The 15,423-nt window shown below is 40.6% G+C and overlaps 1 protein-coding gene across 3 annotated transcripts in view; it reads right to left on the bottom strand.

Moving 5' to 3' along the window:
- Window positions 1–9,411, bottom strand: part of Nek4 (NIMA related kinase 4) — a 47,336-nt gene extending 37,925 nt beyond the window's left edge. The window contains exons 1-6 of one of the 3 annotated variants that reach the window (XM_087182447.1): window positions 8,084–9,411; window positions 6,821–7,087; window positions 4,939–5,136; window positions 4,634–4,741; window positions 2,655–2,809; window positions 477–615 (exon numbers count right to left, since the gene is read on the bottom strand). In XM_087182447.1, the coding sequence (XP_087038573.1) occupies window positions 477–615; window positions 2,655–2,809; window positions 4,634–4,741; window positions 4,939–5,136; window positions 6,821–7,087; window positions 8,084–8,167 (951 nt within the window). In that variant the 5' untranslated portion in view covers window positions 8,168–9,411. The remainder of the gene's footprint in view (window positions 1–476; window positions 616–2,654; window positions 2,810–4,633; window positions 4,742–4,938; window positions 5,137–6,820; window positions 7,088–8,083) is intronic. The other 2 variants (XM_004864378.3, XM_021244027.2) reach the window with 2 other exon arrangements.
- Window positions 9,412–15,423: the final 6,012 nt, after the last annotated feature.

Here is a 15,423-nt window from a genome sequence, read left to right as displayed (position 1 = left end):
TAAATAGGGAAGGGTGGAGGGGGTGAAGGGCACACAGGTAATGGGGAAAAAAATAAGAACCAAGATATATCATGTACAGGTAAAACACCCAATGATAAATGTAAACAAATTGTATACCTAAAATGTACCAATAAAATGTACCAATAAAATTAATTTAAAAAAAAATCTAAGCCAGGGATTTAGCTCTGGTGCTGCCACCTGCCTCACAAGTGCAAGGTCCCAAGTTTGATGCCCAGTACCAAATAAATAAATAAATAATAAATAAAAATCTAAGAAGTTATTACAACACTGATTTCATGAACAATTTTATAGTCCACTGTGGACAAAGTCAACTTAAAGGAATTACCTGCACTAGTATTCTTTCTTTAGAATATAGGATTAATTGTACAACAAAATCTCTAGTAACTATTTCCCCATAAATAACTTGCCTTTTAAAATACAGTTGCTAAATCATTACCCTTTAAAAAGAAACATACCATTATTGCCTGGGAGCCCTCAGAAGAGTATGGTTGCGCGTGGACTGCTTCATGATTTGATTCTGTCTTTCTGGGAGCCACTATGGCAAAAGACTTGGATTTGGAGTCACCATTTTTAATGTTAGCTTTGGAGGTTTTTCTTTATGAAGAGAAGAATTCAAGGTTATTATCAATACAGTGAAGAGTAAGGAGTTTTAATGCATATATGAAAATGTGTGTATATATTACACTTTCCTATAAAACTACAACATTTATAGAAAATGGTCTTAAAAATCTGGAGAGTATTTTGTGAAACACCTGACCAGTACTCTTCAAAACAATCAAGGTCATAAAAACAGAATGAAAAACTATCACAGACCCAAAGAGACTACGGAGATATGAGGTAATATGATAACTTGTACTGAATACTAGAACAGAAAAAAGACATTACAGGAAAAACTACCAAAAGCCAAATAAGGTCTGGAGTTTAGTCAACGGTAACATACCAATGTTGGTTGCTTTCTTAGTTTTGACAAATGTACCACAGTAACATAAGATGCTAAACATGGAAGTAGGTAAGGGGTATACAGATACTCTCTGTACTATCTTTGCAACTTTTCTGTAATGCAAAATTGTTGCAACATAAAAATGCTATGAGAGGGACCGGGGATTTAGCTCAGTGGTTCCACTGCCTGCCTCGAAAGAGCAAGGACCCAAGTTCGATCCCCGGTACCAATTAAAAAAAAAAAAAAAAGCTATGAGAAAGTGCCTCATGTACAGAAGAACCAGCACAAGTTTCATCTTCAAGTTTCACATATTTGCAATAATGCTACAAGTAATATGCCAAGTTTGACAGCAAAATTGTCTGGTATACATTTTCTCACTTGCAGAATAAATGCACACGGGAATAATATCAAACGCCAACTGTTTTAGAGTGTTATTTGTAAAACTGGGCTAAACCTCTGGAGAATTTAAAGAGAGTGTGGAGATTAGAGCACTGGAAAGCCTGGTTGGTTAGAATTTACAGATAATGTGAACAAAAAGATGGTCTCCATTCCCGGGGGCCTCTCTAGCACTGGCCTATCTCCTTGCACATTGAACTTGCCACAAGGAAACAAGGAAGACAGAGCACTCCAAGAGATGCTGACAGTCTCGACTAGCCCTATGTCTCAGCTCCAACACCCACTTAGAGAATGCAGAACCTGAAAGTTGAAAAATTGTGTGAATCAAGAGGGAAACTTGTAAATGCTCTCAGAAATTTGAATGCTATTTTTATATGTGATTATTTTTATACATAGTAAATAATGTAATAGTGGTTCGCTAAACAGTGCTCTAGATTTCTCATTTTAGCAATTAAGCAAATTTCAGTATGTCTCTGAAAAGTGCCAGAATATGCCACCCCAAACATGCTGCTCTGGCATAAAGATTAAAAAACAGCAGGTACAAGAAGTGTGCTCTAACCCTCCTTTATTTTCCCGAAACTGAGATAAAACCCTGTGTGGAAGATGTTCTCCCTGTATCAGAAGGCAAGTAACATTCTTGTCATCAAAAATGGAAAGTTGGGACTGAAAGAATTCTGTACAGACAGACCATATTAAAAATCATTCTGGGCCAGGGATTTAGCTCAGAGGTTTCGCCGCCTGCTGCGCAAGCTCAAGGACCCAAGTTTGATCTCCGGTACCAAAAAAAAAAAAAAAAAAAAAAAAAAAATCATTCTGAGGGGCCGGAGATTTAGCTCAGTGGCTCCAACACCTGCCTCGCAAGCGCAAGATCCAGAGTTCAATCCCCGGTACCAAAAAAAAAAATCATTCTGATCTTCCTTGAGCCTCTCCACATAGTCTAGTTACTTTTTCACACTTGCTTTTCTTGTCCAATCTAGTATAAAAGCTACAGGTTTCACCACTTCTTTGGGTCTTCTCCTCCTTAGGAGGGTTCTTAGGTCAAATAAAACTTTTATTAGACAAACCTGTATGCTTTTCTCCTCTTAATTTGTCTTATGTCAGTTTCATTCTCAGGCCCAGGCTTAGAAAAAGAACCCAAAGAGGGTAAAATTTTCCCTCCTCTTTATATTCTAATCACAGTTTACTTCATGTTAAAAAAAAAACAAACTCACCATAAATTCTTGCATATGAAAATTATAGAAGCCACCCTCTTTTACTCCATCTATTTAGCCCAGCTATTTTCAAGGAAGTATCTTACGCCTTTGTGGCCTCCAAAAACAAGGAAATTTGGTGTTTTATATAAGGCAGCCGCAGGATGCTCCTCACAGAAGGTCTTTCTTCAGGCCTTTTGCTCAGCATTGTTTTTATCAGTTCTGCCAGCTCTGGGCTATAAGCTCTTGGCATTGGTGGTAGCTACAAAGAAAAATAATCCTGCAATTATGACTAATGATCTTATGAAACAAAGTAAAAAAACAAGGTATGAGATGGTTTTCCAATATTTATTAAAGTCATATATCCACAGAAGTAGAAAATAATCAGCATATTAGTCTATAGAAACCATTCTGGTATTGTTTGAAATAACACATTGTAAGACTGTAAAAGTATTTCCCTCAACCCAGCAGTCCTATTAGAGGGCTAGCTCCCTCTTTCAGAATAGCAAGAGTTTCTAAAGCTTCATATACCAGGATGTTCGATGCAATATTTTTCTTGCAGTAGTCAAAAATTGGAAATAATTTAAATGACTATCCACTTGCATTAAATTAAGGTAACTTACTCCACAGAATAATTATGGCACATCCTTCGTGCGTGTGGATGTGTGTGTTACTGAGGACAGGCTCACTAAGCCACTAAGTTGCTTCACCTGGGCTCGAACTTGCAATCTTTCTGCCTCAGCATTCCAGAGTGCTAGATTACAGGTGTGGTACACTCTTCTTAAAGAATACTACGCAGTTGCTTTAAAAATAAAAGACATCCCCCCCCAGAAATATAGCAATATAGCAAGTCGAAAAAGTAAGTTATGCACCACTACAACAGCCTAATTCCATTTCAGTTTTGGGTTTTGTTTTTTTCCAGTACCTGGGACTGAACTCAGGACTTTGCGCTTGCCAGGCAGGCATGGCACCACTGAGCTACATCCCTGGCCCTGTTTCTTTTTTAAAAAGCATCTCTGTGTATATGTACATATATCCACCCAGAATCATGTCTGTGTACAGGCAGGTAAAATCTAAGAGGTCTCACAATAAATTGCCACCAATGGTTATCTCTAAGGGATGGAGAGGGAAGTTTCACTCCTTTCTTATGTGATTCTTTAAGTAGTAGAATTATGGGCAAATTTTACTTTTTTATACACACACACACACACACACACACACACACACACACACACACACACCCTAATGGTGCCTAGATGCCTGACACTGCAAAAGGGCAACTGGCCTCACAGAAATAACACAGTCATCCACTCTGGCATCTGTATTATTCACAATGCTTTCTGCAGTTCTCTACCCCCCACCCCACTCCTGGGGACTGCACCCAGGGCCTTCACGCTAAACTATATCCCCAGCCCTTTTTTATTTTTTGAGATAGGGTTTCACTACTTTGCCCAGGCTGGGCTCAAACTTGCAATCCTCCTGCTTCAGCCTCCCAAAGTATTGGGATCACAGATGTGAGCCACCACACCTGGCTTACAGTTCTTAATCACTTCCTGGTGATCATGATAATTATCAAAGGAAAAAGTTAAAACATGGTGGACTCATCATCAAGATAGCTCATTCACCAATCAGCATCTCAGGAAAAGATACCAATACCATCTCAGAGCACTTGAACCTCTTGTGGCTACAGGAACAGGTTTTCAAAAGCTGATTCTTTTGAGCCATTAAGCCATCTTTACAAATTAATATTAAGAAACGATGAATCTCATCTCCTCAAATTCAACCCTTCTCACTCAGGCAACCCATCACTCTTTTTTTGTTTGTTTGTTTGAGACAGGGTCTCACTATGTAGCTCAGGTTGGCCATGAACTCACTATGTACCCCACGGTGATCTTCCTGCCTCAGCCTCCCAAGTGCTGGGATTGCAGACATGCACCACCAAATCCAGCAGGCAACCCACCACTTTTAACTATTTAGCCAATATTAATGATTACTCTTCAATTAATCTAAATAATGATTTTGCCAGTAGCTATTTGCAAAGATGCATTATATAAATCTTACTCAATTAATTCCAGATAATTTTTACCTTTCCTTCAATAATCCGATAAACTAAAGAATTCATGTCTTTTGCATTGAAGGCATGTTTCAGAGTGGCCATTTCATAGACACAGCATCCCAAAGCCCAAACATCAGACTAGAAAAGAAAAATAGTAAATGGTGAAATGTTTAAGTAAGTACCTTACTTACATTTTCCCCCTTTAACAACAACAACAAAGCTGTTTTCCCTTAACTGAGCCACAGATAGTTGTGATTTAACTATTCTGAAAGGTTCTGAAATTCGGAATACTCTGCTAAAGACACAGGAAGCCACCATACACAGCCCAGTCCTACCTTGTAGTTGTAGGGTTTGTTTGAGAATAGTTCAGGGCTCATGTAATAGGGTGTGCCAATGAGGGTGCTTGCCATGTCACAGTGGTTCTCCAGCACTCGGGCAATTCCTAGGTCACCCACTTTGATGATATGTGTTCTTGTTAGGAAGACATTCTGAGTTTTCAAATCTCGATGAAGGATATGTTTTTCATGCAAATACTGAAGAGAAGAAATAAAATTTCATTACATATACACTGATTTACTTATTCCTAGATTCTTTTTTTTCTTTTTCTTTTTCTTTGGTACTGGGGATCGAACTCAGGACCTTGTGCTTGAGAGGCAGGCAGTGGAAACACTGAGCTAAAACCCCGGCCCTAGCTTCTTAATATCATCAGAGATTGCATGAGTTAAAGAGCTTCAGTTACCTAACTACTAAAACATTATTGGTTTATAAACTCTAAAGTAAAAGGTCTACCCTAGGCACGGTGGCAGAAGCCTGTAATTCCAGCATCTGGAGGCTGAGGCAGGAGGATTACAGTGAATTCAAGGCCAGCCTGGGCTACATAGTGAGTTCTAGATCAGCCTGAACTACATAGCAAGACCCTGTCTCAAAAACAAAAACAGGGCCAGGGATTTAGCTCAGTGGTTTCGCTGCCTGCTTCGCAAGTGTAAAGACCCAAGTTCGATCCCTGGTACCAAAAAAAACCAAAAACAAAGTAAAAGGTCTAACACAATTTTCAAAGCAAGAAAATGAAAATCTATACATTAATTAGCCCAGTATCTTCCAAAATTGCTTCCTGGTGCCTAGGCAATTATATCATTGTAATATTACCTGAATCTAGTCTTAAAATACGCTTACAAACTCCCACTGAAGGTAGGACAACTTAAACAACATCAGATGCACACTCCTTTCCCATGAAATCCTGAGCTTAATAACATTTTCAAGTACAGTATACCAAGATCATTTTTACTTATTCATTTATGTGTTCGGTTTTTGGGACAGAGTCTCAATATGCAGTCTGGGCTAACCTCGAACTTAACTATGATCCTTCTGCCTCAGTCTCCCAACTGCTGGGTGTGCACCACCATGCCTTGCTCCTAAGATCTTTCTTTTGAGACAGGGTCTCGAAATGTAGTTCTGACTGGCCTCGGACTTGCAGCAATCCTCCTGCCTCAGCCACCCAAGTGCTAGGATTATAGATGTGCGGCACCACGCCTGGCTAGATCATTTTTATTTAAAGAATATCTCAGAATTTAAACAAAAAGGCCAACTGATTCTAGACAAGTCTACCCAGTTACTGAATAGCAGTTAGTACACAGTCTCACTTTGGTGTGCGTGGCTATCAAAGCACACACTTGTTTTGTGTTTCCACCCACTCTGCCACGGTAGGATAAAATCCCAAATCCTCAAAGTTTAGAAGCATTAGTTAACCCAGCCACTTTTCAGCAGGACACAGCCAACCAGCTGATAACAAACATGTCTTTGCTCTTTGTCAACTTAGGGAACTTAAAATTGACTTCACTATAAATATTAAGTGAATTTAAAAATTTCCTTTTCTTGAATTAGACAGGAAATCTGTGTCTAACACAGATACCATGCAGAAACATTCAAATGCTACACCAAGAACTGTGTCCACTTCATAAATGAATCTTCCAAAAACTACATTTTTTTTCTCTTTTTGGTTTTTTGAGACAGTGTCTTGCACGTAGCTAAGGCTGGCCTTGAACTCTGTATGTAATACAGGCTGGCCTCAAACTCCAATTTTCCTGCCTCAGCATCTCAAATGCTAGGATTCTTGCATGCACCACCTTGCCTCGTGTAAGCATTAGGAAAATATTTTCCTAAAATACATCTGCCATCTTCCTGCTTTGTAGCAAGTAGTATACTGTGTGCAGACAGTACCTGCAAAGCCATGGCAATCTGTACAAACCACTCTACCACTTGACGCTCAGGCAGAAGCTGCCCTTTCTGGTCCTTGAGCTTCCGGTATAGATCACCTCCTTCACAGAAGCCCATGACGATGTAAAGCAGGCCATCTCCTCCCTCCCATGACTCCTTGTAAGTGACAATGTTGGGGTGCTTCAGCTGAGACAAGAGCTGAGCTTCCTGTTCTGCAGCTCGCCGCTCTCGGCTGGATGCGTTTCGGAGGTTCAGTTTTTTGATGACATACTAACAAAGAAAACATATATTTTATTAAGAAAACATACAGTTTTGTAGGTTCCTAAGTATCTAAAAGCTCTCGAGAATGTCCTCAAAATCAACCTTCTAGAGCCTGTTAGATAGATAATGTGTTCATTTTGTTCTTAAGAAGCATAGAACTGGGGAAAATACTTGCTAACACTAATGATGCTTTTTGTAATAGAGATTTATGGCCAACTGAGGTCACAAAAAATTATCCTTTCCACCTGCATTTTAGTTCCTTTGAGGCAGAGGCCTGTAGTCTCAGCTGCTTTGGAGACAGAGGCAGGAAGATCACTTGAGCCTCGGAACTCAAGCTAGCCTGTAAAACATAGCAGGACACTGTTTTAAAACAAAACAACAAAACACATTTGCATTAATAGCTAAAGACTGAATCTGAGCTCACATACCATTAGATCAATCATAAAATCTGGAACTGTGGATATAACTCAGTGGTAGGGCAGTTGCCTAGATGCACAAAGCCTTGGGTTCAATCCCCAGTACCCCCCCCAACACACAAATTGTGTTAGAGATTCCTTAAACTCTTAAATTCTTACACAGGTGCATAAAAATGTGGCTTAAATATACATCTGCCCAAGAACTGGTCTGTGAATTACATTAGATTCTTAAAGGAATACATAGTCCAATAAAGTTAAAAATCACTGATCCTTAACATACAAAATTATTCCCTTTAAAAAAAAAAAATCAAGGACTGGGGATTTAGCTCAGTGGTTCTGCTGCCTGCCCTGCAAGTGCAAGGACTCGAGTTCGAGCCCTGGTACCAAAAAAAAAAAAATCAGTAATCTCTAACATCTAATACACTACCCTCAATCAACTTAATGACCATACAGTCAATTTCTTCAATAAACGCATACATACCTAAGTGTGTTTTGTGAAATATAAACTTACTGCTCAAAATGATCAAGTAATCTCCCATCCTCAACTCAAAAATCCAATGATCCCTCAGTGCCAGTGAATAAATCTTACCCCCTGAGCTTGTGTTCCAGGCAGAGTAACAGGTCCTGAGACAGGAAGAGTGGGGAAATGGGTCCTACACGTAAAGGGGTACATCTTCTCTCAGTTTTCCTGGTGCAACCAGATTGTCATGGCTTGGTATGACTATGAATAGTGTCTCCTTTCAGTTTCAAAACTCTCCCATCTTGTACAATATATGTTCACCCTATTAATAAACCACACTGAGGGCTGGAGATGAGGCTCAGTGATTGAGTGCTTGCTTAGCATATGAGGTCCTGTTCAGTCCCTAGTACTGCCTAAATAAATAAATCACACTTAAGAACTGGTTTGTTATCCTTTGGGTGATGGGGTAGTGCTTTAATTTAAGGAAAGGAGTAGGGACAACATCACTTTTAAATTTTAGAAAAATCACTGTGTCTGAATCAAAGTGAGGGACTGGAGAAGTGCAAGCAAGTGGCAGGAATCAGTTGATACACAAAGGCCATAGCTTAGCTAGAAAGAATGGTATGCTGGATTGGGCGGTACCAGTGGAAATGGAGTGGAGGCCTGTTGGTTTAGTGACAGACGAACAGAATCAGAGATGGGGGAGGGCATTAAAGATAACTCCCACGTGTCCACCTCAGACAACTTCAAAGCTGATGATGCTATTCACTGAAATGGGGGCCGTGAGATTGACGGGAAGATGATGGGTTGAGTTTTAAGTGAGTCCAGCAGGCTGCAGTAGAACCGTTTGGGACCCTTCATTCCAGGAGCATTGATTGCCAGGCGCAGTGTTAGGTCCCGGGAATGCATGATCGCTGCACTCAAGGAATTGTCAGGGATGGGGAAAGGGTGTGCAGATCAAGCACACTAGTTAATACTACACAGGAGAAGTACAGGAAGTTTGGGGCGCGTGTAACTGGAGTGCTGGCCTCGTTTTGGTAATCTGGAACGATCTGCCTAAGAAAATGCCATCCAAGATGAGCCCGTTCACGTCACCCCGGCCTAGTCCTCTGGACAGTGCCCTCGGCCCTCCCCGCCCCTGCCGGGGCCCAGCCCCGCGGACCTGCCTGCCATCCCGCCGATGCTTCACGAGCGTCACCTCCCCGTAGCTGCCCCTTCCCACGACCCTCACGTAGCAGTAGGCGGCCAGGGGCATGTTCCTGGCGCGGGCCCACAGTCGGGATGCGGCTGCAGCGGCAGATAGGGTAGTAGGCTAGGGCAGTAGGCACCGCTCATGCCCGAGAGGCAGCCGTGGGTCCGGCCGTGTAGGCGGCCCGGCTGGAATAACAGAACCTAGAACCAGCCCACCGCGACGCCGCTGCCATAGGGATCTCCGCCGGGGAAGTTCTGCGCATGCTCGGGCATCCCCAGAGAAGCGGCCATAGAGCCGACGCTACAGCAGAGCAGCCAGAGCGGTTCCGCCGCCACGGGAGGACCTGCCATAGAGCCAGAGTGCTGGACAGCCAGAGCGACTCCGCCGGGTCCCGTGCACGTGTTTGCTGTTCGTTCAACAGTGCGGGTCGTCAGCGATAATAAAGACTGTCGAGGTTCTGCTCACTGCACTCTTAGTGGTTTTGAGCTCCTTAGGAGTGTGGGCCAGTAGTCGGGCGTGGTGGTGCACGCCTATAATCCCAGCACCCGGGAGGCTGAGGCTGGAGGATCGCCACGAGTTCGCAGTCAGCCTGGGCTACGTGGTGAGTTCAGGGCCAGCCTGAACTACAAAGCAAGACCCTGTCTTTGAAAAAAAAAAAAAAAAAGGTATGGACCAGTCACTGACATCCTGTTTGCCTGGCCCAGAAAGTTTCTGCCTTCCTGGAGCTCGCATTCTAATGATCGAGTGACGGATTCTAGCTCCACCAATAACATTTGATATATGTGCTTTTTCACATGCCTAACAATCTGCACCCAGCACAGTTCGTCTTAAATACATTGAAGATATCAGTAGTGCACTTCGTCCTAAAAACTTGAGCCTACTTGTGAGAACTCCAAAGAACTCTCAATACGGTATAATGACTTAAACCACTGCAGTGGTTTAGAGTCTTGAGCAGACTCTAGTCCAACTTCTAACAGTTTAAGACCAGACCTCCAGGAGGACCCAGGTTCGCCTTTAAAATGCTTGCCTGAGAAAGCTCATGGCTGGCAAAAGACTTTACCACTTATTCCAACACCTCCTTTTCCAATAGAATTTACTTTTTTAAAAGTGTATAATTATATATACTTTCTCTTGTTCCTTTGGATTATATATGTATGTATCTCCCACAGCCAGAAATGTTTCAAAACCAAAATCTCTTCCTTTGAAATGTAATCATCAGAACAGATTAGATCCCACCTTTATCTCCCAGTCTGTGTGGGAGGATAGAATCCTGACTTCTGTATGTACATGCAGGTTATATTGGAATATAGTTCAGCCTTGTAAAGGATTGAAATTCTGACATTCGATCACATGGACAAAACTTCCATAACTGCCAACTAGCAAACACAGTTGGTTTAATTACATTTACACTGACCAACCCTTTGTAAGTTTCTACTTTCTTTTATGTAAGTAAGATCCCTGTCCCTTTTTTTTTTTTTTTTTTTGTAACGGGGATTGAACTCAGGTCCTTGCGCTTGCGCCACAGGCAGCAAAACCACTGAGCTAAATCCTCGACCCCCTCATTGTTCCTTTAAAATGCCCATTCACATCTACACAAATTGGAATTGAGCTCAACTTTTTTCCCCTACTGTCGGTAGTTGCTGAATAAAAGTCTGTTGGGCTGGGGATTAGCTCAGTGGTTCCGCCGCCTGCCCCACAAGCACAAGGACCCGAGTTTGATCCCCAGTACAAAAAAAAAATCTGTTTTCCTCTAATTTGGCTAATGCTTGGTTTTGTTCATCTTTAACAATAGCATTAAGTAGAATTCAGTATTTATTTGTAGTTCCTTTTGTTTGGTTTTCTTGTATAGCTGAAATTTTCATTGCAGACAGAATGTACAAATCCTAAATATACAGTTAGATAATTCAAACAAATACCTTTACCCAAATTTATCAAGATATAGACCAAGGATATGGAAAAATGAGAACCCTTATGCATTGCTTATGGGAATATAAAATGATTCAGCTTGCTGGGAAAAATTGTACCGTGGTTCCTCAAAAAAAAATTACACATAGAATTATCATATTATCCAGGAATTTCACCTCTGGGTAGAGACCCAAAAGAATAGAAAGCAACGACTTAAACAGGTACTTGTACACCTATGTTCATAGGAACATTATTCACCCTAGGCAAAGGTAGAAGCAACCTAAATGCCCACCATTGGATGCATGGATAAACAAACTGTGGTATATACATACATTTGAATATTATTCCACCTTATAAAGGAAAGAAATTTTGACATTCTCCAACTTGGATGAACTTTGAGGACATTATGCTAAGTGAAATAAGGTAATCACAAAAGAACAAACATTGTATGATTTCCCTTATGTATCTAGAGTAGGCAGATTCACAGAAACAAAGTGGAATGGTGTTAATGGTTGGGGAGAGGAGGAAATCGGGAGTTAGTGTTTAAAGGTTACAGAACTTTACTTGGGGAAACATGAAACAATTCTGAAGATGGGTGGTGATGATTCCACAACAGTGTGAATGTACTTATGTCACTAAATTGCATGTTTAAAATGGTTAAAGTCAAGCGAGGCATGGTGGCACGTGCCTCTAATCCCAGCACTGAGGGAGGTTGAGGCGTGAAGATCGAAGCCAGACTGGACTACATGGCAAGACCTTGTATCAAACAAACAAACAAGAAAACAAACAAAAGTTATTGAAGGGAAACTTTATATTTTGTACATTTTCACAATTAAAATGTTATTTAAAATTTTTAAAAATATGGAGTCGCATTTTTTTCAAACCTTATATGGCTACTTTATTGTTATTGATGATAGTGGTTTTTTTTCTTGGTACCGGAGATTGAACTCGGGTCCTTGTGCTTGTGCAGCAGGCAGCGAAACCACTGAGCTAAATCCCCAGCCCGATAATAGTGTTTTTAAAATTAATTTTATTAGTACATATTAGGTATACAATATAATGACATTCATCATTGGAAATTTGCACCTTTACATAATCTCTCTTGGTTCTTATTTTTTCCCCATTCCTCTGCCCTCCCTTCAACCCCTCCAACCTTCCCTATTTGCAAAGACTAAGTTTCCATTTTTCCATTTTCTCATATTAATTCCATTGCCTTTCCTTTCCCCTACCCCTCCTACTTCCCCTTCCCCTTTTCTCTTTTTCTTCCTATTTCACATTATTATACCTTTTAGTCCTTATTTACACTTTCAATTTCTCACACTAGAGAAACTATTCGGTATTTACACATGTGTGTCCTATTTATTTCCCTTAAGAGTATTGCCTCAATGTACACCCATTTAGTTATAAAGGTCTCTAATTTCTTATTTTTTTATGGCAAGTAGTACTCCATTTTATAGAAAAAACACATTTTCTTTATCCAGTCTCCATTTGATGGGCAATTGGGCTTCTTCCAAGTTTTAGCTATTACAAACTGTGCTGCTATGAACATTGGTCCACATATATCACTGTGGTATGATTCTTTTAATTCCTTCGGGAAGATACCCAGCAGGAGAATAGCTGGGTCAAATGGGACTTCCAGTCCTAGTTCTTTGAGGTATCTCCATACTGATTTCCACAGTGATTGCACCAGTCTACACTCCCACCAGCAGTGGAGCAGAGTTCCTCTTTCCCCACAGCCCCGCCAGCATTTGTTATTAGTTGATTTCATGATACCAGCCATTCTTTCTGGGGTAAGGTGGAATCTTAGCATTGTTTTCATCTGCATCTCTCGAATGACCAGTAATGTTGAACATTTTTTCATGTATTTATTTGCTATTTCTACTTCCTTGTCTGAGAAATGTCTGTTCATTTCAGATGCCTGTTTTTGGATTGGGTCTTTAAATTTGGAAGGTCTGTTGTTTTAAAATTCTTTATAGATTCTAGATAGTAGACCTTTGTCTGAGGAACAGCAGGTGAAAATTTTTTCCCACATTGTGGATTGTCTCTTCACACTGTTGGTGGTTTCTCTTGCTGTGCAGAAGCTTTTTAGTACGAAGAGATCCCACTTGTTGATTATTTGTGCTAGTTCACAGGCAACTGAGATTTTGTTCATAAAATCTTTTCCTACACCAATGTCTTCAAGAATTCTACCTAACCTCTGTTCCAGCCAGTTCAGCATTTCTGTTTTAATATTTAGATTTTTTTTTTTTGGTATTGGGGATCGAACTCAGAACCTTGTGCTTGTGAGGCAGGTGGCAGAACCACTGAGCTAAATCCTCAGCCCAATATTTAGATCTATAATGCATTTTGATTTTAGTTTAGTGCATGGTGAGAGATATAGATCTAGTTTTAATCTTTGGCAAGTTGAAACCCAGTTTTTCCAGCACCATTTATTAAGTAGGCTATCTTTCCTCCAGTGAGGATGTTTGGCTCCTTTGTCAAAGACAAGGTGGCTGAGTGTGTCTGGCGTTGTTTCTGCATCTTCTAATCTGTTCCACTGATCCTCTGGTCTGTTTCTTTGCCAGTACCATGCTGTTTTTATCACAGTAGCTTTGTAGTATAGTTTCAAATTGGAGATTGTGATACCCCCTGCCATGTCTCTGTTGCTTAGAATTGCTTTTGCTATTCTAGGTCTCTTCTTGTTCCAAATGAATTTTTGGATTGTTTTCTCAAGGTCCATGAAGTATGCTTCTGAGATTTCAATTGGGATTGCATTGAATCTATATAGATAGCAGTTTTGGAAGTATGGCAATTTCCACTATGTTGATCCTTCCTACCCAGGAGCAAGGGATGTCTTTCCATTTTCTGATATCATCTTCAATCTCTCTTTTCAGAGTGCTATACTTTTCAGAGAAGAGGTCTTTGAATTCTTTTGTTAGGTTGATTCCCATGTATTTCAATTTCTTGGATGCTCTTGTGAAAGGAATTGTTTGCCCTATTTCTCTCTCAGTGAGTCTGTTGTTCATGTAGAGGAAAGCTATTGGATTTTGTTGACCTTATATACAGCTACTTGACTGAATTTGGTTATCAAGTCTAGAAGACTTTTGGTGGAGTTGTTGGGGTCTTCTATAGAGAGTACCATGTCATCTGCAAATAATGACAATTTGACTTCTTCATTTCCTATCTTTATTCCTTTTATTTCTTTCTTTTGTCTAATTGCTGTGGCTAATGTTTTCAAGACTATATTGAACAGGAGTGGTGATAGTGGACATCCTTGTCTTGTTCCTGATTTTAGTGTGAAGGATTTCAGTTTTTCACCATTTAGGGTGATATTGGCTGTTGATTTTTCCTGGTCACTAACTGGAATCTTATCTTCTATATCTGAAATTCTGTCCTCACATTGGCTCATTCTGTTGTGTAAACTTTCAATGGAGTTTTTAATCTCCTGGAAATCTGTGTGCATCTGTTTACGGATTCCATTTGTTTCCTATGTTGGGATCATGTTCCTCAGCTCCTCTATTTTTTTTTATCCGTGTCCTCTCTAGATTTATTAATCATGCCTTGCACTATGGGCACAATCTCTGCTATTATCTGAGAAATTATTTCTGATTACATTTTTTTCAGATCCTCTTTTATTGCCAGTTCAGCGAGTCCAGGTGGTTGAGTATCAGATGGCGCCATAGGTTTTCCCTTTGGGGTTGCTTTAGGTGATCTGGGAGTCTGGTTTTGAGACTTGTTTAAGTGTCTTCTCATTTCAATGCGGGGGGGTGGCTGAGGCCAGGATGTGTGCTGCTGGAGTGACCTCCTCTGAGCTGGGGGCAGTGGAACAGCAGCCCAGAAGTTTCACCTCCTCTGCACTCGAGGCAGCTCTGCTCCTCGGTGCCTAGAGCAGGAACCAGAAGTCATTAGGTCTTTGACATCACCGGGAAGCTGGGTTCCCTGACACTACGGGTGGACTGCTGTGCCAGGGGAAAGTCTGGAGTAGTGTTTTTAACCTTTATTTCATTATCACCCCCATAAGGAGACTTTTAGCTTTTAAAATCATTTTCTCACCATGAAACTTTAATACCACAAATACACTCTTCAAATACACAGACCACAGTGTTATCTGAAATATTTTCCCCCCTCCGAGAACCAATTTTTGCTTTTTGCCCCATTGGAAGCAATATTATTGCTGTTAAGAATTCTCTCTCATATATATATATATTCATCTTGCCCCTTCTCAGTTAATCCCCAGTGCCCTCCTAGAGGCAAACACTGTTCTGTTTCTTTTCACCATACATTAGGTTTTTTTGTCCAATGGAAAAATTAAATTATGTATTATATACTCCTCTGCATCTAGCATTGCACCCAGCATGTCTGTGAAGTTCATCTGTACTGTCACTTGTGCTGC

Source organism: Heterocephalus glaber, unplaced genomic scaffold (assembly GCF_053883595.1).
Source record: "Heterocephalus glaber isolate CG9 unplaced genomic scaffold, H.glaber_assembly_v1.0 deba00001472, whole genome shotgun sequence".
NCBI lineage: Eukaryota > Metazoa > Chordata > Mammalia > Rodentia > Bathyergidae > Heterocephalus > Heterocephalus glaber.
Note: the sequence above shows the minus strand (reverse complement) of the source record. Positions and strands in the feature narration are given on the sequence as shown.